The 23,766-nt window shown below is 42.0% G+C and overlaps 1 protein-coding gene across 2 annotated transcripts in view; it reads left to right on the forward strand.

Annotated features, from left to right (window-relative positions):
* Positions 1-23,766, forward strand: part of SUGP2 (SURP and G-patch domain containing 2) — a 61,702-nt gene that overhangs the window by 23,780 nt on the left and 14,156 nt on the right. For both annotated transcript variants that reach the window (XM_077475469.1, XM_077475468.1), the window contains exons 5-10: positions 1,456-2,414; positions 5,671-5,782; positions 5,874-6,166; positions 7,874-7,932; positions 15,883-16,019; positions 22,405-22,535. In XM_077475469.1, coding sequence (XP_077331595.1) covers positions 1,456-2,414; positions 5,671-5,782; positions 5,874-6,166; positions 7,874-7,932; positions 15,883-16,019; positions 22,405-22,531 — 1,687 coding nt within the window. In that variant the 3' untranslated portion in view covers positions 22,532-22,535. The remainder of the gene's footprint in view (positions 1-1,455; positions 2,415-5,670; positions 5,783-5,873; positions 6,167-7,873; positions 7,933-15,882; positions 16,020-22,404; positions 22,536-23,766) is intronic.

Consider the following 23,766-nt stretch of genomic DNA (forward strand, 5'->3'; position numbering starts at 1 on the left):
AGAACTTAAGTGCAGAGGGCAACCAAACTGATTAGAGGCATGGAGGAGCTCAACTATAAGGAAAGATTTCAGGAACTGAATTCTTTTCTATTTAAGAGAAGATTCGAGAGATATGATCAACATGTATAAATACATAAATGGTCCATATAGTGACCTTGGTGTTGCGTTATTCACTTCAAGGTCCTCGCAGAGGACAAGGGGGCACTCTTTACATCTAGAGAAAAAAGGTTTCGTCTCCAAATACGGAAATGTTTCTTCACAGTAAGAGCTGTGAAAATGTGAAATAGACTCTCTCCAGAGGTGGTTCTGGCCAGCTCAGATTGCTTTAAAAGGGCCTGGATTCTATCCTAGGTGTACGTAATATAAATGGGTTCTTAAATAGTATAGGTAAAGTTTATCCTGGGAATATCAGATTGTTTCTCAGGGGATCAGGAAAGCTAATTTTTCCCCTGCTGGAGCAAATTGGATAATGCTTTTTCTGTTTTTTGCCTTCCTGTGGATCAACACTGGGTATAGGATTGTGTATATGGGATTGTATTGTAGTGTCGCCCGTCGTTCTGCTCTGCCCTGAAAGTGTTTGCCAGAGAATATGGAGAAGAGATTTCAAATCCGCAAACCACTGAACTGGCTGTGTGGGCTTTGACCACTTAACCTCCCCAAAGGTAGAAGGGTGTTAGGGTGTTCAACTTAAAAAAACAAAACAAAAACGTTCTGTAAAGGTGAACCAACGCTTTTAATAGCATAGTAGTAACTTATTGGCATATATAATCTTTTTTTACTCCTTGATATAGTACGTACTGGGATGCAAGGGTCATATTTTTAAAGCAAATATGACTCTCCAAACCTTCACTATTGGTGAATCATTCACAACCTTTCAAAATGGGCACCTGAAACATTCACCTGCATTGAATGTTACATTTCATATTCATCGCTTAAAAAAAAAATGTGCCCCCAGCTGTTTTGTGAGTAGCCAAAACTCTCAAGTCTGCCAAATGGTGCCTCCAGTAAGAAGAGCCAGGAGAGGATAGCATTGTTTATACTAGTATAAAACTGTATTAAAATGCATGTTGGGCTCCCTGTAATTGGGATAGAAAATTTATATGTGCAGTGGTGTTCAAAAATGCTATACACAAAACTGCTACAAGTGCATTTTGGGTACATTTTGTCCAAAGTGTAACTACTAGGTATGCAAAGTAGATACGTTCTTGAATAAACTGATGCCAGGTACAACTGCAGACTTTGAATTCCTCCAAGGCTTCAGTTAATGAGACATTTTAGGGGTTATTGTCAGAGCATGATTTTAGCCAAATTCTGAAATTTTGGTTTTAAGAACATTCTCTTCCATAGGAAAATGAATGTGATAATAAACTGTTAAAAAAAGTCAAATGTGACATAACTTTTATATTTTTGTAGATTAAAACATTTTACAGCTAACACTGTGTCTCTCCATTTAAGGTTCCTATTTGATAAAAGCAGCAATGAGTATAAATATTATCACCAAAAGCTAGAACAGTTCTATAAATCCACACATCACTTGGATACAAAGAATACCCGAACCACAAAAGCAAAGAAATATGAAGAGCCGAGTGTCGAGGCAGTGAGAGCCATGCTGTATGCAAGAAAAGCACTGCAGGTGAAACGGAAGCTTTTTGGTAGTTTGGCTTTTTCAAGAAAGCGGAAAGAAATAAAACCTCTGCATCGGTTGTCCAAAACTATAAAAGCCCGCAAAATAAAGAAAGTGAGCCAGAAAATGGGAAAGAATGTAACTCAGGACATCAAAAAAGAGATTGTAACCCAGGAGGTAAAAATAGATGTAACCCTGGCAGGCAAGGGGGAGGCAGCAACCACCCCAGCGGACCAGGCGGCGGTCAAGGAGGAGGCAGCGGCCACCCCGGTGGTCAAAGAGGAGGCAGAGGACAAGGAGGAGGCAGCGGCCGCCCCGGCAGTCAAGAAGGAGGTGGCAGCCGCCACGACGGTCCAGAAGGAGGGGGCGGCGGCCCCCCCGGCGGTCAAGAAGGGGGCGGCGGCCTCCCCGGCGGTCAAGAAAGGGGCGGCGGCCTCCCCGGCGGTCAAGAAGGGGGTAGCAGCCTCCCCAGCGGTCAAGAAGGGTGGAGCAGCCGCCCCCGCGGTTAAGAAGGGGGCAGCTCCCCCCCTGGCAGTAAAGGAGGCAGCCGCCACCTTGGCAGTAAAGAAAGCAAATGTGACCCCAGCAGTAAAAAAACAGACTGCAGTAAAAAAACAGACTGCAGTCAAACCAGTACAGGATGCTTCAACAAAGCCTTCTTCTAGCAAAGTAGAACCTCAGGGACAAGAGGTACCATGCAAAAGTTCTACAGGCGCCACCAGTAAACTGAAAAAAGATCAGCCATCAGATGCAGAAGCTGAGAGTTCTAAAGACTCACAGATTTCAGATGGTAAGTAGCTGTTTGTGCTTTGACCATGGTTACCATTGATTAAATAATATAGCTGACACCAGATAAAGAATTGCCATAAAGTAAGCAGTTTAAAATGCAATTTCTAGTGATCCTGATGCATAAATACCCCCCCCCCCCCCCCCCCGCCCTGTTTTTAAAATGATGATGCTTGGGGAGCAGAAAAATTATCTGCGCCCACATTAGCCTGTTAAACAAAGCCATTGGCATCTATATACACAGGGGTCATTGGACCCAGGTATCCCTGCATCTTTTGCCCTCTGGATCAACAGAGTATGTGGTTACAAGGTTTGTTAACCTCACAGCCTTTCAGAAGAAAATTTCATGTTACAGACCATGCGCTGTGACTTTAAGAGGCTTCTTACTAAATAATTCAGCCGATTATGCTATGATTTAAACTATTATGATTCTTTAAACCACTCAGGACCATTTTAACCAGTCTTTATAATCTAGGTAATACATTGTTGAAATACAGGCAGCACTAGTGCATTTATTTTTTAAACGTGGTTCATTTATATGCACTGGTTTGTTAAAGCACCAGTTATTACAAATATAAATTTGATGTATATGTGTGTGTGTGTGTGTATATGTACATATGTATATGTGTGTGTGTGTGTATATATATATATATATATATATATATATATATGTGTATATTTTATAAAATTTTACACAAACAGTTGTGCTCATATGTTTACATACTGTGGCAGAATTTTGATTTCTTGGCCTTTTTTCTGAAACTGTGAACGATAACACAAAACATTTCTTTCACTCATGGGTCGTGTTTGGCTGAATTTATTATCAATCAACTCTGTTTACTCTTTATCAATCATGATCGCAACAGAAACTACCAGAATTACCCTAATCAAAAGTTTACACGTGTTTTTGGCCTAACATGCACACAAGTTGACACAAAAGGGTTTGAATGGATTTTAAAGATAACCATCCTCACCTGTGATCTGTCCCCTTTTAATTGGCGTGCGTATAAAAAGTCAGTGAGTTCTGGACACCTGACAGACCCTTGCATCTTTCATCCAGTGCTGCACTGACGTGTCTGGATTCTGAGTCATGGGGAAAGCAAGAGAATTGTCAAAGGATCTGCCGGAAAAGGTAGTTCAAAGGTAGTTGAACTGTATAAAATGGGAAAGGGATGTAAAAAGATATCCAAGGGTTTGAGAATGCCAATCAGTAGTGTTCAAACTCTAATCAAGAAGTGGAAACTGAGAGGTTCTGTTGAAACCAAACCACGGTCAGGTAGACCAACTACAATTTTAGCCACAACTGCCTGGAAAATAGGAAAATTGTTCAGGATGCAAAGAAAAACCCACAAATAGCTTCAGGTGAAATACAGGACCCTGTGAAAACATGTGATGTGGCTGTTTCAGACCAAAATTTAGCTTTTTGGCCACAACCATAAACACTACGTTTGGAGAGGAGTCAACAAGGCCTATGATGAAAGGTACACCATTCCCACTGTGAAACATGGAGGTGAATCGCTGATGTTTTGGGGATGTGCGAGCTACAAAGGCACAGGAAATTTGGTCAAAATTGATGGCAAGATGAATGCAGTATGTTATCAAAAAATACTGGAGGAACATTTTGCATTCGTTGGCCAGGAAGCTGCGCATGGGATGTACTTGGACATTCCAACATGACAATGATCCAAAACACAAGGCCAAGTTGACCTGTTATTGGCTACAGCAGAATAAAGTGAAGGTTCTGGAGTGGCCATCTCAGTCTCCTGACCTCGATATCATTGAGCCACTCTGGGGAGATCTCAAATGTGCAGTTCATGCTAGACAGCCCAAGAATCTACAGGAACTGGAGGCTTTGGAATGGGCAGCTATACCATCTGAGAAGATAAAGAGCCTCATCCATAAACACCACAAAAGACTTCAAGCTGTCATTGATATTAAAGGGGGCAATACACGGTATTAAGAACTGGGGTGTGTTAACTTTTTTGATCAGGGTCATTTGGGTAGTTTCTGTTGTGATTTAAAAAGAGTAAACACAGTTGATTGATAATAAATGACTTCAGCCAAACATTAACCATGAGTGAATTTTTTTTTGTGTTATTCAGTCTCTAGAAAAATGGCTAAGAAATCATAAATTCTGTGTGTGTGTGTGTGTGTGTGTGTGTGTGTGTGTATATGTATATATATATATATATATATATATATATATATATATATATATATATATATACACGCTATGCAGCTGCACAAGTAGGCTATATCGAGAGGGCCATTACTGAGCTAAGTGAAGTCCCCCCCCCCGTCCCTCCCCTTGACTCAGTCAACCACCTCCCCTGGCGAGCACACTTCATAATTAGGAGTACCAACCTAAGCAGTACATTTTGCACCATTGGTGTAATAAAGTTCCTTGGTAACCAAACTAGAGGTGTTTGTTAATGTGGCTCTTGTAATGGGATAAATATTTAAGCTGCCACTGCTAACCCTTTTCAGAAAATGCCAGTTGCCAGACTCACTTTATTATTTTAGTACAGGTACGCCTATTTGCCCACTGCTGCCATTGTGCTGACATATATCAGCGGGCAGCAAGTGGTTAAACCACAGTTACATGACCCAGTGCAGAACTCTAGTACAGCCTTTTTTCAATCAGGGTACCTTGAGGTTTCTTCAGAGTTGCCTTGGCAAAATGCCCAAAAATTGGACACAAGCTAGCATGTGGATGAAGGCTGCCTTTATTTTTTTTGTTACACTAAATCACAGGTTTTCATTGTGCACCATTACAACCTTTTTAGCTGCCGGTGTCTGTAATGACCAATAGCATCAGTTGAAAATGTCAGTTGCCTGCATAGCGACCCACCCCTGCCTCTCCATCAGCAATGGGGTCACATTAGCTGCATGATTGAGAAAAACAGGGAGAAGGGAAATACTAGTCAGTACCAGTTTGCAAAATATTTGCTTTGGAAGAATAAATGTTGGATGTTCTACTTGAACTTGTGGCTGTTGCTGCATTATGTGAAACTATTAGAATAGCTTTTACATTTTAGAATGGGGTGCCTCGAGGGTGTCCATTTTTAAAGGGTGCCTTGACTAAAAAAAAAAAAAAAAGTTGAGAAACCCTGCTCTAGTGCACAATATGATTGGGTAAGTATTTAATTTAAATTTGTGTAGTGCCTAGAAGGATAAGTTGCCTCTAAAATATTATATTGCTCTAAAAAAAAAAAAAAAGTTTTTATATCAACTTATGAGTTTATGTATTTTATTTACAGTTGATGAGAAGACTAAGGATACTGCAATAAAATTAGCTCAATTTGTTGTTCAGATGGGTCCTGAGATTGAGGAATTCAGCATGCAAAACAGCGTGAATAACCCTGAATTTTGGTAAGATGGTAAAACATTTCTGAATAATTAGGGAGGTTGTATGAATGCAAAACAGCAGAGTTGGTATTAATTTTTTTGTCTTCACATCAAGGTTTTTACGTGAGAAAGATAGCCCAGCATATAAATATTACAAAAGTAAGTTGGAAGAGTTCAAGCAAGAGCAACAGGAAGACACATCTGATGTGGATGAACAGGGGAGCGTTAAGACGGGTGATGAAGATGTGGAAATGGGCGCAGAGACTGCTGCCACAGACAACGCTTCAGTAGCTGCATTTAGCCAAATGCCCACTCCATCTAGGCCTCCCATTCTTCGTAAGAGAGTAGCAAAACTCAAGGTTGGCATGCTTCCAGCCAAAAGGGTGTGTCTTGTGGATGAGCCACAGGGTAAGACTATATTTCTATCTGTAGCCTGACTGACTTTGCTGCTTCAAAATGTTATTTCCCATCAGCAAAATGCTCCTAACGGCCTTTCTCGCTTTTTCCTTTCTTGCTTGACCTTTAAAAAATGTATGATGGAAAAATAAATCATTCATATTTTGCGTTCCTTTGGAGCCAGATTGGGTGTTCTAGGTTCTTTTTCCTATTTTACTGCCTTCTTTGTGTGTCTAAAAATATAGAGCTGAAATTGAGGCCTTTTTCACAACCCATTGGTTGAGAGGCTGTCAAGCGTTTCAGAGACGCACTTCTCTGAAACGCTATGCAGCTGCACAAAGTAGTCTATATCAAGAGGGCCATTACTGAGCTAAGTGAAGTGCATCCAATTTGCATAGCAGGAGAATGTGACCAGCTCTCTATGAAGCCGGTTCGTATATCTCCGGGCTGGCTGCGGAGCACACTGCACAGAAATGTTGTTGGGTCTTTAGTGCTGTTTCAGGGATGAATTCAGACAATGATTCGTCCCTGAAGTGGAGAATGGGGACGCACAGCATTCCTGTGCGATCCGCAGCCGGTTACAATGTGACCCAAGCCTTACATACACAAATGGTAGTCATCAGAAGGCCACTGAATTTTACTAAAGTTGTAACTCGAATCAGAAAGAACCTGTTTTTACTTTCTCTTTAGCTCTTAATGCCCAGCTGCTACACATAGATGCCCAGGGCTGCTGTCAGAAATCACAGGTCCTTACAACTTGCCTAACAGGGGCCCCCTTCCCCTGCCCGAAAGTGATTGAGGACATATTTATCAGTCCCTTTCCCTGTAACCTCAGCTGCACAAATGAATGCATAAGAAGTTCTCTGAGGCTTCCTGCTCATTCACAAACAAAAGCATAGTAAACAGTTTACTATGCTTCACTGATGAATGGACACAAGTGGTTGGTAATGATCACTCACTGTTTTCATTCAGGAAAGGGGGCTAGTAAATTACATTACTACTGGCCCCTTCCCCCTCGCCATATTGAAACATCCCCCTGCGTGCCTGCAGCAGCTGCCACTGGGAGAGCAGAGGAAACCTGGCGGGGCACACAGCGCTGCGGGGGAAAGGTGCTGCCGGGGGAGACAGAAGAGGATTGGTGCAATAAGACAGTACAGCCGGACCTACTATTTAGCAGGAATCCCAGACCTTAGTAGCCTTTAGTAGCCCTGTATGTGCCCACAGCCGTCTGAGGCGCACTCACTGTTTTCTCCAATACTGACCAAGCTGTTTCTTACAGTTCTCGGTTATGACTTCTGATCTGGAAGCAGTTGAACGAGCTCCTGACCACATGACTTGTGAGAGCCAGTCACAGCAGTCACGTAGTTGGGAAGCCGTTTTGCCTCCTGGCACTAAAGTCCACTTAACTAAAGGGAAACCTTTTTTTCTCCCCTTTTTCTTCTATTTGTTCTCCAGCTGCCATTGGGAAGGGGTTAAAACAAATATTGTAAATAATGTTAATGTTTTTAAAGTGTATAAACTTATAATGTGACAGCAATGGTCCTTCTTCTTTTTATTTGTGGGTGTAATGATGGTTTTTCTCTTCTCCAATTTTACATACTAATTTCTCCTAATGGCAAATGAAGAAAACTTAAACATAAACTTTCCTCTTTTATATTGTTTCAGACATGTTTTATTAGGGAAAATGTACTCCTCTTACATTTTAATTCTGTGTTTTAGTTCATGATCCAGTTCGTATTGACTATGAGCGTCCCAAGGGTCGTGGAAACAGGAGAAAGGTAATGAGAAAGATCACATTGTATATTTTTGTTTTGAAGTCTTATATATATATATATATATATATTTTAATATTAGATTACTACAGTTTTGTAGGTAGAAACAACCATGTTCCCTGTATTAAAGCTGAAGTCCCAGCAAATATAAAAAGTATCACTGTTTAGTATAGTTGGGCATTCTCTTAAAATAATTTGTTCTTTTAGAAATGATTTACACGCAACTATCAAGTACCTGAATCTGTTTTTATATCTCCAGTCACCCCTTGCACAGCAGCACACAATCTGGGACAGTAGAGCCGCACTGGCTAATCAGGATCTGCTTCATGTATATGCACTGGTAGGAGGAAAGCGCAGATTTTAGACCGGTTGTAAAGTTTTAGCTTTTCTTTTTTGTTTAAAAAAAAAAAAAAAAAAAAAGTTATACTTTACCTGCTCTGTGCAAGGGTATTTCACAGAGCAGCCCCTTACTGCCTTCTGTGGGTTCCCTCGTTGGCACTCTCCAGTGCGCTGCCTCTTTGTTGCCCCCTAAGCATCTGCTTCCTATGGTTGTACAGGTTCAGGCGTACTCCTGAGCCTGGCTGTGTGCTTCCATAGTCATAGTGTAGCCTGGCCCCACCCAGTGGCTCATGCTGCTCTCAGCAAAGCCTGTGAGAGGAGAGAAGACCCGCACTGCAAATAGGCAAAGCGTTGGATTGATACAGAACTCGGGTAAGTATTTGAGGGGTGGGGGGGGGGGGGTGTTTCAGAAAAGGTAAGAAACTTTCCAGTTGCTGTTCCTAACTACGTCCCCCATGACCACTGCATTTATGGGGCTGGGTGGGGAAAAAAGCTTCTGGGATGATGTGTGTTGTGTTTTTTTATATCTTTTGGACTGCCTGTGCAACCTCTCTAGGGTCCAGGTATCGCCTCGTGCTACCAGTAGTGACACTGACCCTAGCCAAATACAAAACTTGTGAAAAAACGGTCAGAAAAGATGAGTAGGGGAAAAAAATGTTAGTGGCCTCCAACTGTAAAACCACTGTTTTGCAGGTCGTCTCGTTGCCCATCTAGTGCACCTGTTAACCACTTCAGCCCTGGAAGATTTGGCTGCTCAATGACAAGGCCATTTTTTGCGGTTCGGCACTGTCGCTTTAACTGACAATTGCGCGGTCGTGCGACGTTGTACCCAAACAAAATTAACGTCCCCTTTTCCCCACAAATAGAGCTTCTTTTGGTGGTATTTGATCGCTTTTTTTTTTATTTATTTTTTTGCGCTATAAACAAAAGGAGGTGCGACAATTTTTTGAAAAACAATCTTGTGTATTGTGTGTGTGTGTGTGTGTGTGTGTGTGTGTGTGTGTGTGTGTTTGTTTTTTTTTTTTTTTTTTTTGCTTTAATAAATATCATCCCACAGTTTAGGCCGATATGTATTCTACATATCTTTGGTAAAAATCGTATATTGATTGGGCAAAAGTTATAGCGTCTACAAAATAAGGGATAGATTTGGGGCATTTTTTATTTATTATACTAGTAATGACACGGCGGTATGTATGTATATGTATGTGTGTATATATATGTATATGTGTGTGTGTGTGTGTATATATATATATATATATATATATATATATATATATATATATATATATATATATATATATATATATATATATATATATATATATATATAAAATGTGTGTGTGTGTGTGTTTCTCTGGACTGCGACATTATGGCGGACGCATTTTTGAAACCATTTACAATTATACAGCAGTCAGTGCTATAAAAATGCACTGATTACTGTGTATATGTCACTGGCAGGGAAGGGGTTAACACTAGGCAATCGAGGGGATAACTGTTGTGTGTTTCTAACTCTAGGGGGTGGGGTGAGACTGTCTAGGAAAGTGATGGTGAACCTTGGCACCCCAGATGTTTTGGAACTACATTTCCCATGATGCTCAACTACACTGCAGAGTGCATGAGCATCATGGGAAATGTAGTTCCAAAACATCTGGAGTGCCAAGGTTCACCACCACTGGTCTAGGAGGACAGAGAGATCGGTGTTCATACATAGTATAAACACACAATCTGTCTCATCTCCCTTGAAAGAACCGGGATCTCGCTCTGTCACGCGGGAGCCCTAGTGGCCAAAAGAAAAAGCGACGTAAGGTAACGTTGATTTACCTGGCCGAGCCTACCCGCCGCAGTTTGGTTGGCAAGCGTTTAAAGGGGAGTTTGGATTCACAGCCAGTACCCTACTGTGCATGCACAAAACACTTTCCTGCTGGCGCATCAGAGGAGAGGGCCGAACTTCCAAAGGCATCTCACTGAGCCTACCCACTGCAATAACCCAGAGGAATGAGATCAATGGTGCATCAAAACACACATTGTCTCCCTCTACTAAGGAAAATTAATAGATTTTTTTTTTAAATTAATATTATAGTTTAAGGAATGGTGTCATTGCACTAATTAGTGCTCTAGTTTTGGTTTAATGGATAAGTGTGATGTGAGCCCCAGGGTCTGAACATAGACATAGATCTAAAATGCTTTATTACTGATAATTCTTTCAGGTCGTGGGGTTGCCTACCCCTGGTAGAGCTTATAAATTTATTTGTAATAGGCCTACCATGCATGGGGAGCTCCTTTTTTTTTTATTTATTTTTTTTAAAGTCCTTTGTGTCTTCGTTTTGTTTTTTTTTTTGATCGGTATTTGTACGCCATTTCTATTGGTACGTGATATCCAATATAATTGGTACCACCCTCAGGGTTTAGGTGGGCTCACACCCCACCTATCCACTAATCCCAAACTACAGCATAATTCACCATTCCTTAACCACTTCAGCCCCGGACCAATAAACACCTTAAGGACCAGAGGTCTTTTTCCAATTTCGCACTGCGCTGCTTTAACTGGCAATTGCGCGGTCATGCAATATTGCACCCAAACTAAATTTGCGTCCTTTTCTTCCCACAAATAGAGCTTTCTTTTGATGGTATTTGATTGCCTCTGCGATTTTTATTTTTTGCGATATAAATGGAAAAAGAGCGAAAATTTTGAAAAAAAAAAGATATTTTCTTCTTTTTGTTATAAGAAAAATCGAATAAACTAAATTTTAGTCACATTGAGGGCAAAATTTATTCAGCCACGTGTCTTTAGTAAAAAAAATGTCAATAAGCGTATATTTTTTGGTTTGCGCAAAAGTTATAGCGTCTACAAACTAGAGTACATTTTCTGGAATTTACACAGCTTTTAATTTGACTGCCTATCTCATTTCTTGAGGTGCTAAAATGGCAGGGCAGTACAACCCCCCCCCCCCCCCCCAAATGACCCCATTTTGGAAAGTAGACACCCCAAGCTATTTGCTGAGGGCCATGTTGAGACCATTGAATATTTTTTTTTGTCCCAAGGGATTGAATAATGACAAAAAATAAAAAAAATTTTTTTACAAAAAGTTGTCACTAAATTATATATTGCTCACACATGCCATGGTTATATGTGGAATTGCACCCCAAAATATATTCTGCTACTTCTCCCAAGTATGGGGATACCACATGTGTGGGACTTTTTGGGAGTCTAGTCGCGCACGGCACCCCGAAAACCAATCACCACCTTCAGGATTTCTAAGGGTGCAAATTTTTGATTTCACTCCTCACTACCTATCACAGTTTCGAAGGCCATAAAATGCCAAAATAGCACAAAACCCCCCAAAATGACCCCATTTTGGAAAGTAGACACCCCAAGCTATTTACTGAGAGGCATGTTGAGTCCATGGAATATTTTATATTTTGCCACAAATTGCGGGAATATTACAAACTTTTTTTTTTGCACAAAGTTGTCACTAAATGATATATTGCTCTCACATGCTATGGGCATAAGTCAAATTACACCCCAAAATAAATTCTGCTGCTTCTCCCGAGTACGGGGATACCACATGTGGGGGACTTTTTGGGAGCCTAGCCACGTACGGGACCCCGAAATCCAAGCACTGCCTTCCGGATTTAAATATAAAATGCTACCAAAAAAACTGTTAGCAATGGCAGGGATCAGGCCTGACTCTGCGATTGCTGCAGTTATGTGTTTAGTGTTTTGTAAGTGACAGTGATCGATCGATACTGCACTTGGGTGGGCTGGGCAGAGGGGCAAAACGCAGGTGCTAGCAGGTATCTGGGCTGATCCCGCTAACAATGCGTTTTTTTGGAACCCTAAACTGCTGGGGATGCTAGTATAGATCTGATCAGATATTGATCTGTTCAGATTCTATACCACTACGGGAGGTTTATGCTTTGCGCGTGGGTGTTAGCGGTACTGGCACTAACCTAGCTCTGCCTGGGGCGACGCAGACCCTGACCCTAAAACCTAATTGATATCACCCGCCGGGTGATCAGGGGGTTAAACCTTTATTGGGTAATGGTGGGTGCCCTGATGCTATAAAAAGCAAACTAACCAGAGTCACCCGTAACACTTATACGGTGATCAGTGGTGAAAGGGTTAACTAGGGGCAATCAGGGGGTTCAAATTTTTATTAGGTAGTATATGGGGGTCCCTGGCGCTATATAAAAACCTGATGGGGAACCTAAATAACTAACTGGCTAACCAGCGTCACCAGTGACACTTATACTGTGATCGCTGGTGAAAGGGTTAACTAGGGGCAATCAGGGGGTTAAAACCATTATTGGGTAGTATATGGGGGTACCTAACGCTATAAAAACCTGGCGGTGAACCTAAAAAAATAGCTACCTAGCGACACTAATGCAGCGATCAGAAAAACGATCGCTTGGTGACACTGGCAAAAGGGGGTGAAAGGGTTAACTAGGGGCAATCGGGGTTAAAACCATTATTGGGTAGTATATCGGGGTACCTAACGCTATAAAAACCTGGCGGTGAACCTAAAAAAATAGCTACCTAGCGACAGTAGCGACACTAATGCAGCGATCAGAAAAACGATCGCTTGGTGACACTGGCAAAAGGGGGTGAAAGGGTTAACTAGGGGCAATCAGGGGGTTAAAACCATTATTGGGTAGTATATCGGGGTACCTAGCAATATAAAAACCTGGCGGTGAACCTAAAAAAAATAACTAGCTACCTAGCGACACTACTGCAGCGATCAGAAAAATGATCGCTTAGTGACACTGGCAAAAGGGGGTAAAAGGGTTAACTCTAGGGGAAATCAGGGGGTTAAATCTTTATTGGGGGGTGATAGGGGGCTACCCTGGACCTAACACTAACTGCCCTGACAGTTTTTACTTTTACAACTGACACTGAATGCAGTGATCAGTAAAGAAATGATCAATGCAATCAGTGACACTGTGATTGAGGGGGGGGGGGGGGGTTTGTGTGCCTGTGTGTACCTATGTCAGTGTAGTGTTGGTGCACACTTACTTTGTGTCTTCTCCTCGTAGTCTGGTCAAAAAGACCGCCCAGAGGAGAATGACATCACTTCCTCCTTCCTGTGTAAAGAATACACAGTGGGAGGAAGCTTGTCATTGGCCAGGAGCGATCCAGAGGGGGTGGCCAGAAACCAACGGCCATCCCCTCATCACGGATCGCTCCTGGAGCGAACCGGACCGCCGTATCCAAGATTCATACTTGCCTAGGTGGATGCAGCATAGGTCCGATACTGCATCTGTCCCCTGGCACCTCCGTACTGAAAACCCGAGCGATTGAACACCACCGGTCACTCTGTTTTCAGAGCTCCATGAGCAGAGAGCTGTAGACTGTCAGGCACAGCTCTTTGCTCTTCTCCCTCCTCGCTCATTGGTGACGTCAGTAGAGAGCTGAAAACGGGTCACAGGAGTGCAAAACGAATTGCACTCCTGTGACTCATAGACATACAGCCAAACAAACTTTAATTGGACTTATTTTAAACTAGAATATAATATTCATTTCAGAAATCAATTCCTCATTTTCCCCAGTAGAGGGAGCCAATATGAGTTTTGCCTATTTTGGCCCCATTCACACCTGACTGTAGCGTTTTCAGGCAGAAAGTCATTCGATTTGCCTGTGTGTTTTGCAGTGATTTTGTGCAGGTCAAAAGGTCACCAATGTAAAAAGCAGAAAAACGCCAAAATTTGCCCCCCAAAAAAAAAGCTCCAGAACTTGTTGGAGCTTTAGGCATTTTGGAGTGGAGATGTGAACCATCTCCATAGAGCGTAATTTATTTATTTTTTTCCCCTCCAGCGTTTTGTAGCATCAGGCTTCAAGCTACAAAACGCTCCGATGTGAAAAGGGCCTTATGGTACGCTTAATTTAGCATGTTATGCCACGGGGAGCTGTGTTTTGTAGCGATATAGATGTAATTCTTATTTAGATGTTTTATTTCTATGGATTTTTATACACTATGAACATGAATTTAAATGGTAATAGGAGGTGTTAAGTATGGCCGGATAGATATACTGGGACCATGTAGATTTCCAGGTTTTTGTCCCCTTACTCCATTTTGGAGGAGTCCAACCAATCGCATCCACCCTTCCATTGTAAATGTAAACCGAAAACAGCGTGTCGTCACTTCCTGAAGATGCCAAATACGGTGAAACCTATGGAGCTGGTAATCGTCGCTTACGGATCCCGTATGTGATACTTAAACCTACTATGCGGAGCAAGGCATGGACCGTCGGCGTGAGCCTGGTATACCCCATCAGCATATGCTGTAGACACCTAGTGCCAGGAAGGCACAGTCTCATGCCAATTCAACTCCTATTGTTTTTAAACTTTTATTTAAAACCTACTACACCATAAAGCTCTTCATTGTGTCCCTGGTGGAGTCTGTTCTCACATCCCCAGCCTTGTCTGGAGCGAGTTTGAGTGGGGAAGGTGCAAACCCAGAAAACCAACAGATTTTTCCAAAAGCACATTTTGACCTACTGTAAAAACAGGTCAAACGCACTTGAGTTGCCATCTACCTCATGAGCACTTGTGAAGCATTTTTGAAGTTGCATCCGTTAAGAAACACTTTATTTTAGGTTTTAAAAAGCTTGTGTTGGGTATTGTCACATTGGACTTCTCAGTTTGCATTTCATATGGTATGGCACATGCTATTATTTGATTCACTTTTTTTGATGATTGTTGGTGCCAACACCTTTTTACTTGTATATAGTTCATGTGTTTATTACAGCACTGACCGAACACGACCTATTCAAATGAATGGGGCTGCCAGCAGTTGCAGCACGGTGTAGAGCGGGCTTTTAGTGGTTAAAACAGGTAGTGAGGAGGTGACGTAATGCCTTGGATCTACCTCGTATAACTTCAGTGGTCCAATGCAAGTGTAAACAAGCCCTTGGTCTCTATTGGTGGTAAAATTACTACATATATCCTATATAATTTTTTTTATTTTTTTTGAGCATCCTCTCTCTCGCTGTTGTGTAGATAGCAAGGCAAAGATTTGGTCATATGGAAATATTAACAGGCTGTACTTAGTTCTAGCTACTTTTTCATTGATCATAATTATTCTCATTACGGTTTTTGCATTGTTTTGTAGATTCTTCTTCCCTTTTTTTTTAAATTTATTTTTATTTATTTTTTCCTCTTAAAGTGGATTTCCACCCAAAAGTGGAACTTCCGCTTTAACCACTCCTCACCCCCTTACATGGCTGTCACAGCTGGGTGCCCATACTTGCAATGACGGTGCCGCAGAGAGAAGAGGAGCGAGGCTTTGTGCGGCAGCGTCGTTGGACCGTGGGACAGGTGTCTGTTAAAAGTCAGCAGCTACACTTTTTGTAGCTGACTTTTTTAATAAACTGAAAAACGTGAGGAACTCCGCTTTATCTTTGACCTTTCAAATTGGTCTGAATTTTGTCATAAAACTGTGTTTACCAAGCATTCTTTTACAAGTAATTTGGTCATACTTAAACCTATTGGTTTGCTTTTCTAGCCTTGTAAATTTACAGTTGATGTGATGCCAATCTAATGTGGGCAATATTGGCTTGGTAAAAGGTAGAGTTTATCTGAATCTTGTTTATGACATGCTATCCTTTTTGTCTTTCCAGAAACCAGCTGATCTGGAGTTTGCTAACAAGAAGTTAACCCAGCACAATGTGGGTTTTCAGATGTTGAGTAAGATGGGATGGCGAGAAGGTCAAGGACTTGGATCCGGCGGAGCAGGAATCAAAAACCCTATAAAAGTGTATGTTGGGGAGAAAAGGTTTAATGTGATTGTTGGCATTTCCTTCAAGGTGCCTTGATTTTCTGTACTTCAAAAACAAAAAAACAAAAAATGGATAGGTTTTGTAGAAGTCATGGACCCCCTTCTCATCTGCAGTTCATATATCAACAGATGTTCTGGGATATTAACAAATGTCCCCTGTTTGAGAACCAGAGAGAGAGAAAATGTACCACTTGATGCTGCAACATTTTTAGTCTAGGTATTGATCTGTTTTGCAATTGATAACCGAGCTAGAATGTGTTTTTTATAATATTGGCCTTGTGCTTTCATTCAACCTAAAAGGTGTGTCGTTTACTCTGCTGAAGTGTGCCCTCTACTTTATCAAATGGAATGATTCCTCACCTATTTAGGGACACAGTGTACTGTCAGGGTTATACTTTCCTCTTCAAGAGGACTGGACACTGGCAAACAAACTTTGTAGGCCAGCCCAGTGTAATTCCTCCAACTCCAGCATGCCTTAGTTGTTTGCTAGTGTCCTCAACTCTTTCTGCTGCATTGCTGCTTGAGCTAGTCTCTAGATGCAGCTATCCAGTTTGGCTTGACTGGACATTCGGGGACAAGTCTGAAATGTGACCTTCAGGCCCTGGGTCCTGCTTGTAGGGCTTTCTAGACTTCAAGTACTGGTAAAAGTTAGCTGCTGAGCACACTTCAGGTCCAGAGCCATGGCTTAGCGCTTGCTCTGTCTCTAAATACTTGCCTTGTGAGTATGCCGTTTGGACTCACCCTTGAAAGCTACATTGTTGGGACCCTTAAGTGTTTTAAAACTTCACAATTTCTTAAGTTTTTACGACCGAAGGGGTTAGCACTTGGGGATAGAGAGCAGGCGTCATTTGTTGGATGGATTGCTCTGCATGCTTTCTAACCATTTAGGGTTGAAGAAATGCCTTCTTGCTGCTGCTTCTTTCAAGAGCCATGTGGAACACTTGATCTTTGGTCTGTTCCAAATCTCTTCCTCTTGATCAACTTCTGTACAACCAGCCTGTGTGTTTTTTTTTTTTTTGTTTTTTTTTCTTGCACGATCAGTGCCGCCAGATATAGCCAGTAACACTGATCATTGTATTCTGATTGCGGGGAACTCTCCATGCTGTCAGTATACAATAACTTTAGTGGGAGGGATACCCCCATCATCACTGACTGTTTTGATGGAGTAATCCAATAATTTATTTTTTCCCTCATTCAACCCTCTGTGGAGTGAATTGGCCTGCTTCCAAGCTATCTGGTTTGTGAGTACCTGAAGCTTTGACTCCTTCCTTGAGCTATGTTGCTTTTCACTTTGTGGTGCAACATGCCCGATTCTTGACAAAGGGTGCAGATTCCGCTCTATTGGGTGCCTCCAGCTCACACTCCACTAATGGCTCCGATGCCTGCAGCATGCCCACTGATATATCTGATGCCTGTAGTTTTGCCCTCTTCAAGGTGTCTGTGCCATCATTGGAGTCCTCCCTAGCTCCCTCGCCATGGCCCCCTCCTCTGCATTGTCCAAGGAGGATTTCACTGCAGTCATGCAGCATTTGATAAGCTACTGATGCTTGCTAACTAACCGCAGTGCGTATAGCACTTTGTTCTATATTTTTATTAGCTGTAGAAGCTGAGATCCAGTAGCTGACGGCACACCCCAAGCTCAGCCCACCGGTTTGTTACTACAGTGATTCTTATAGACTGAAATATGATTGACAATGTTTGTGTTGTCTGTGCACTTTTCTGACACAAGTGACATCACTGTGAATGCAAAGCAGGGGGTTTGTCATTTTAACCCTGAACAGCACAGGCACGCTCACAGCAGCGCTGTGCTGCTCACACATCCTGCCTGTTTACCAGCTGGGAGTGACAGCGGTATCAGAATCCGCTTCCGGTTGTACATACAGGGCTTTTATAACAAATGGTAAGTTGATTTCATCCATGAAACCCTTGTTCTGATGCTGCTGCCAGTGCCACTGCCTGCTTGGAAATGGCATGTGTGATCAGCACAGTAAACAGTACTGCTGTGACTGTGTTAAACTGACACACTCCTGTTTTGTAGGAAATTGAAGGGTGGAGATTGAGGCACATACTGGACCTCAGCTCCTAGTGCAGGATGCACCAATCTCCCTGGCAGGTACTGCACTGTAACCTGTCTTAACCATAACTTTAACCACTTACAGACCGGACCATTTTGCTGGTCAAAGACCAGACCACTTTTTGCGATTCGGCACTGCGTCGCTTTAACTGACAATTGCGCGGTCGTGCGACGTGGCTCCCAAACAAAATTGACGTCCTTTTTTTCCCACAAACAGGTTTCTTTTGGTGGTATTTGATCACCCCTGCGGTTTTTATTTTTTGCGCTATAAACAAAAATAGAGCGACAATTTTGAAAAAAACGCATTATTTTTTACTTTTTGTTATAATAAATATCCCCCAAAAATATATAAAAACATTTTTTTCCCTCAGTTTAGGCCGATACGCATTCTATTAAATATTTTTGGTAAAAAAAATCGCAATAAGCGATTATTTGGTTTGCGCAAAAGTTATAGCGTTTACAAAATAGGGATAGTTTTATAGCATTTTTATTTTTTTTTCATTTAGTCAACACTGATCTCTGCTCCCGATGGCAGGGCGGCATTGAAGATTGGACGTACCTGTACGCCAATATGCCTGCCCGTGCCATTCTGTCGATGTACATCGTCGTGCGCTGGTCGGGAACCGGTTAATCTTGCAAACTCTGCCTGACTCGTCTAAAGCTATTAGGGATCTGATCATTATGCAGATTTTCCCTTGGACATAAAGCGCTTGGATCTCATGCCTGCATCCCTAAAGGAATAGTACAGCCAAAGCTTGTTTGGCTGTAATTCTCTTGAGGATCACAGGAGTGCAGTTCGTTCTGCACGCCTGTGACTCATCGGCTGACGTCAGCCAGTCCAGGCTCGAGCAAGATTGTAACAATGAAGTCGGGATCTTCCCACATAGCTGAATTGGCATGCGCCTTAGCCAGGAGCTTAAGCTGGCCGCTCCCACCTCTACAGCCCAGCGCTCCAGTGAGCGAAGAGGGGACAGAGCAGACTGACAGTCACCAGCTCTCTGCTCCATGGAGCCCTGAGAACCGAGCGATCCGCGGTTGATTGCCCGATTCTCAGTGTTTGAGTCGGCGGGGGACAGATGTAGCATCGGACCGATGCTGCATCCGCCTAGGTAAGTATGATTCTGCAATTAAAAAAAGTCCATTCTTCTTTTTTTTTTTTTTTTTAAGTTACAGCATTAGTCTATTGCCGAAGCACTGCTCCATATGACCTTCAAGGGACAACATCTCTTTGGCTCTGCCCTTGATGCCTTCATAAGATGCCACCAGTTTTTTATTTTTGTTTTTTTATTATTAATTTGATCCTGTGACTCAGTTCGGGGAGACTCCTTTTTTGACAGAGGCCAAGAAAAAAACCTTTGTTACTTCACAACCTGAAATTTCAGGTCCAGGGCCAAGTCTGACACTCAGTCCACCTGCAAACCTTGGTCTTCCAAGTCCCTCAAACCATCAGCTTTCTCCTTTCGTTCTTTCCCCTTCTTTCGTTCGTTCTTTCCCCTTCTTTCGTTCGTTCTTTCCCCTTCTTTCGTTCGTTCTTTCCCCTTCTTTCGTTCGTTCTTTCCCCTTCTTTCGTTCGTTCTTTCCCCTTCTTTCGTTCGTTCTTTCCCCTTCTTTCGTTCGTTCTTTCCCCTGTCATGTCTGTTAGTCTTTGACACTTGGACTGTTTACGTCTTAGATGCTTGGATTTAGGAGGTAGTTTCCAGGGGCTACAAGCTAGGATTTTTTACTTCCATTTTCCTCCCTGGTTCATCACTTCCAAACCTTTCTGTGTCACTGCCTAGATCAATAAGCCTACTAATAGCACTTACTAGTCAACTGGAGCATCGATTTTTTTTTTTCTTCTCCTTAATGGCAGAACAGTTTCAGGGGTTTTGCTCCAACCTGTTTAGTCCCCAAACCAAATGGGAACATCAGCCCGACTTGAATCTTAAGGCCCTAAATGTCTTCTTTTGGGCCCAGAAATTCCACATGTAATTCACCAGCCCTGTCATATAGACTCCCTTCATTAGAGAAACTTTGATTGTGTGGACATGATATAGATATATATATATATATATATATATATATATATATATATATATATATATATATATATATATATATATATATATATATATATATATATATATATATATATATATATATATATATATAATATATTTTTTTTTTTACATTTCCAGTTTGTGGCCCTGCTGCCTTTACTGTCTCTTGCACCACCATGCTGGCCCCTGTATCAGCTTTACTGCATGCAGGGCATTCCCATTGTGGTATATCTAGATGACCTCTTGCTGAGGGAACGGTAGCGCATGTTCTGGCAAACATTGTTGCCCTGACTGTCCAGACCTCGCAGAGGTTCAGTCCTGAAAATTAAAAACCTAGTACTGGAACTGCCCATTGCTTGGAATATCTCGGTCTAATCCTAGATGTAGCTTAAGCCAGAGTTTTTTTTATCACTTCTGCATGAGTGTCCTGGTAACTCAGTTGCCCAGTTCTAGCCAGATCCCTATAAGGCAACATTCTGCTATTGTGGGATATGTTATTCCAGTCCATGGACAGACCAGTTTGTCTGGCACTGAAGACCAGATTATCTCTGGCTTGGTGGCTTTAGATATCTGGCCCTGGAGTAGAAGTGCTTTCTTTAAGTCTTCTGAAAGATCCTCATGTTGAATGCCAACCTGTTTAGTCAGAGAGGTGTCCTGGGTATCTTGTTAGTTCAGAGGACTTGGGCATTGAAGTGGTGTTCCCCTATTAACTTTTGGCAATTTGGTTGTTCCTGCAGTGCTGGACCTCCTGGTTGGAGGGTCATCTGATCAAGATGCAGTCGAACTTTGCTATGGCAGTGGCATAAATCGGCCACCAGGGAGCAGCCATAAATCTTTGTAGCAAGAGAAGCAGTGTGGCTCCTGCCCTGAACAAAACTTAATGTTCCAGCCTTCTTTGCCATTTACATCCCAAGCGTGGTCTGTTGGCAGGCAGATTTTTCCCACTGGCAAAGGCTAGAAAAACCTACTTCCTGTAAGTCTTAATATGGCACGTGGAAGGCATTCTTTGCCTGATGAGAGAGGCTGTCGCCCCAGGAAATTCTTGGTGCAATTCAGTGTCTTCCATGTGGCTGCACCTGTTCGCTCCCCTGTGACTCTGTGGGATCATAACTTGGCTCCTTCTGCCCTTCAAAAACTGCCTTTTGGGATCTTCCCTTTTTTACACTCACTCGCAAGGTTTGTTTCTTGCTGCCATCGCCTCTGCAAGGCTAGAGTCTAGTCTGCAAACCTTATCCTATAAAAAAACGCTTTCTTTTCTTGGACAAAGGTAGTGGTGGTGAAGCCCAGCACTTTAGTTTTTGGCTTTTCCCCTCAGTCGGGACATTCTTCCTTCCCTCTGTCTGACTACAGCTCATTGGATGGATCAGTTACTCAGATCTTCCACCATTGCTTGGATGCGGTCCAGGCGTCGAGTTTATCTCGGAGCCACCCCTTGCTTTAAAAAGACTGTCATTCCTGGCGTCCCCCCTAAAGGTGAACCAGCTTCTTATTCTACCATTTCTTATTCCTTTAAAGCAGAAATGGAAGGGGTGTGGGGTTTATTAATTTTTTTAACATAAGTAGTTACTCTTTAAGAATTAAGTGCCACCATTTCTGTCAGGGCACACTCTGCTAGATCCGTAAGTGTCTCATGGGCTGTTTGGCATCAGGCAAATGTTTTTCTGGTTTGTAAGCATGCCCATCTGGTCATCTGTTTAAACGTTCTTCAAGTGTTATCAGATTTTAAGGCTTCATGTCATTCCAGCTTTGGGCGTAAGGTCCTTCAGGCAGCTCTTGGAGCTGCAGACAGTGCTGTTGTTTTTGTGGGCCTGTTTGTTGCCCACCTCAGTTGGACTGCTCTTGGACATCCCTGCAGTACAAGACTTTCTACGTCCCTCGGTTTTTTGTTTTTTTTATTTATTAATTTTTTTTGTCCAATTCTGTTGGCTGTATGTATAACAGAACGGTAAATGACTTCCTGTGTCACCCAGTGGACTCCAAGAAAAGGATTTTATGGTGAGTACAAATATCCTATTCCCAGCAAACTAATAAAACCAGTGCCACAGCTAGTAGAAGGCCAGTCCTTGTGGACATTTTTGATTTCCTCCACTCAGTGGAATAATTCTATGCAAGAATCTGATCATGAACTTTTCTGAACATCTTTGTTTTCACTTTGCTGCATATGGCCTGTATTAGCTGAAGAAACATTGGCTAGCTAAGTTATACATAAAAGCTAATGATTTAACATCAATAACTGTTTTACCTTTCTCAGGGGTACAGTCTCTGCTGGGGAGGGTCTGGGTACTGAATCAAAAGAACCCGGTCAGTCCAGAGATGACAACTTTGATGCTTTTCGTCAAAGAATGATGAATATGTACAAGCAAAAAATTTCCAAATAAGTTGGTAAGTTAATTTTATTGTAAAAATTGTTTTATTATTGCGACAGTTGGGTCTTGTACACAGTCTAGTGAATTGGAGTCTGTGTGCTGTATAACAACCATTAAGTTTCCCTTATCATTAAACAGGTTAGACCAGAAGGAAAATCTGATTAGGGGCTGTGGGTCAGAAAGACGCCTTATACATTACAGCCCCTTTTTTTTTTTTTTTTTTTTTTTTTTTTTTTGTCGGTTAAACGGCATATATGTCTTGCACGCAGGAAAAAAAATGACATGGAACATGAATACTAATAAGCATCTTAAGGTTTCTACAACTGTAGAGTGGAGCATAAAGTTAAAGTGCACCTGTGCCTAAACTATGGACATTAAAGTGTCTACATATTCTTAAGCGGTAAAAACTTTTAAACAAAGTATTCCTTATCCCTCTAGTAGCGCAGCACGATTCTGGCTAAAATGATAATCACAATTTTTATTTTTTTTGCTTGGAATAAAGATCACAATTCTCGCGGCGTAACATCTTTCACATTATACAAAAAAATTGGGCTAACTTTACTGTTTTATTTTTTTTCAAATTCATCAGTGTGTTTGTTTTTTTTTTCAAAAATTGCGTTTTGTAAGATTGCTGCGCAAATACAGTGTGACATGAAATATTTCAACAGACGCCATTTTATTCTCTAGGGCAGTGATGGCAAACCTTGGCACTCCAGATGTTTTTGGAACTACATTTTCCATGATACTCATGCAGCACAGTGGTGTAGTGGTTGGTACTCACCTAACCGTAAAAAGGATTGCTGGTTCGAATCCCAACCACCACAATACATGCCTGGAGTTTGCATGTGCTCCCTGTGCCTGTGTGGGTTTCCTCTGGGTACTCCGGTTTCCTCCCACACTCAAAAGACATGCTGATATGTTGGCCCTGGTATATGAATGGGGACCTTGGATTCCCGGCTCCTTGAGGGTAGGGACCAATGTGAGTGTACAATGTCCACTCAGGTTGGACTGGTCTTTATTCATCCTTACTAACTATGTAACTATATGTAACTGTAGTGTAGTTGAGCATCATGGGAAATGTGCTTCCAAAACATCTGGGATGCCAAGATTTGCCATCACTGCTCTAGGGTTTGCTAAAAAAAAATGTTTGGGGGTTCCAAGTAATTTTCTAGCAAAAAATACAGATTTTTACCTTGTAGTCTACAAATGTCAAAACGTTTAGTCTTTAGGTGGTTAAACTGCCCTCA

The sequence above is a fragment of the Lithobates pipiens genome, unplaced genomic scaffold (genome assembly GCF_037356315.1).
Source record: "Lithobates pipiens isolate NorthernLeopardFrog02 unplaced genomic scaffold, aLitPip1_a1.2 Scaffold_13, whole genome shotgun sequence".
Lineage (NCBI taxonomy): Eukaryota > Metazoa > Chordata > Amphibia > Anura > Ranidae > Lithobates > Lithobates pipiens.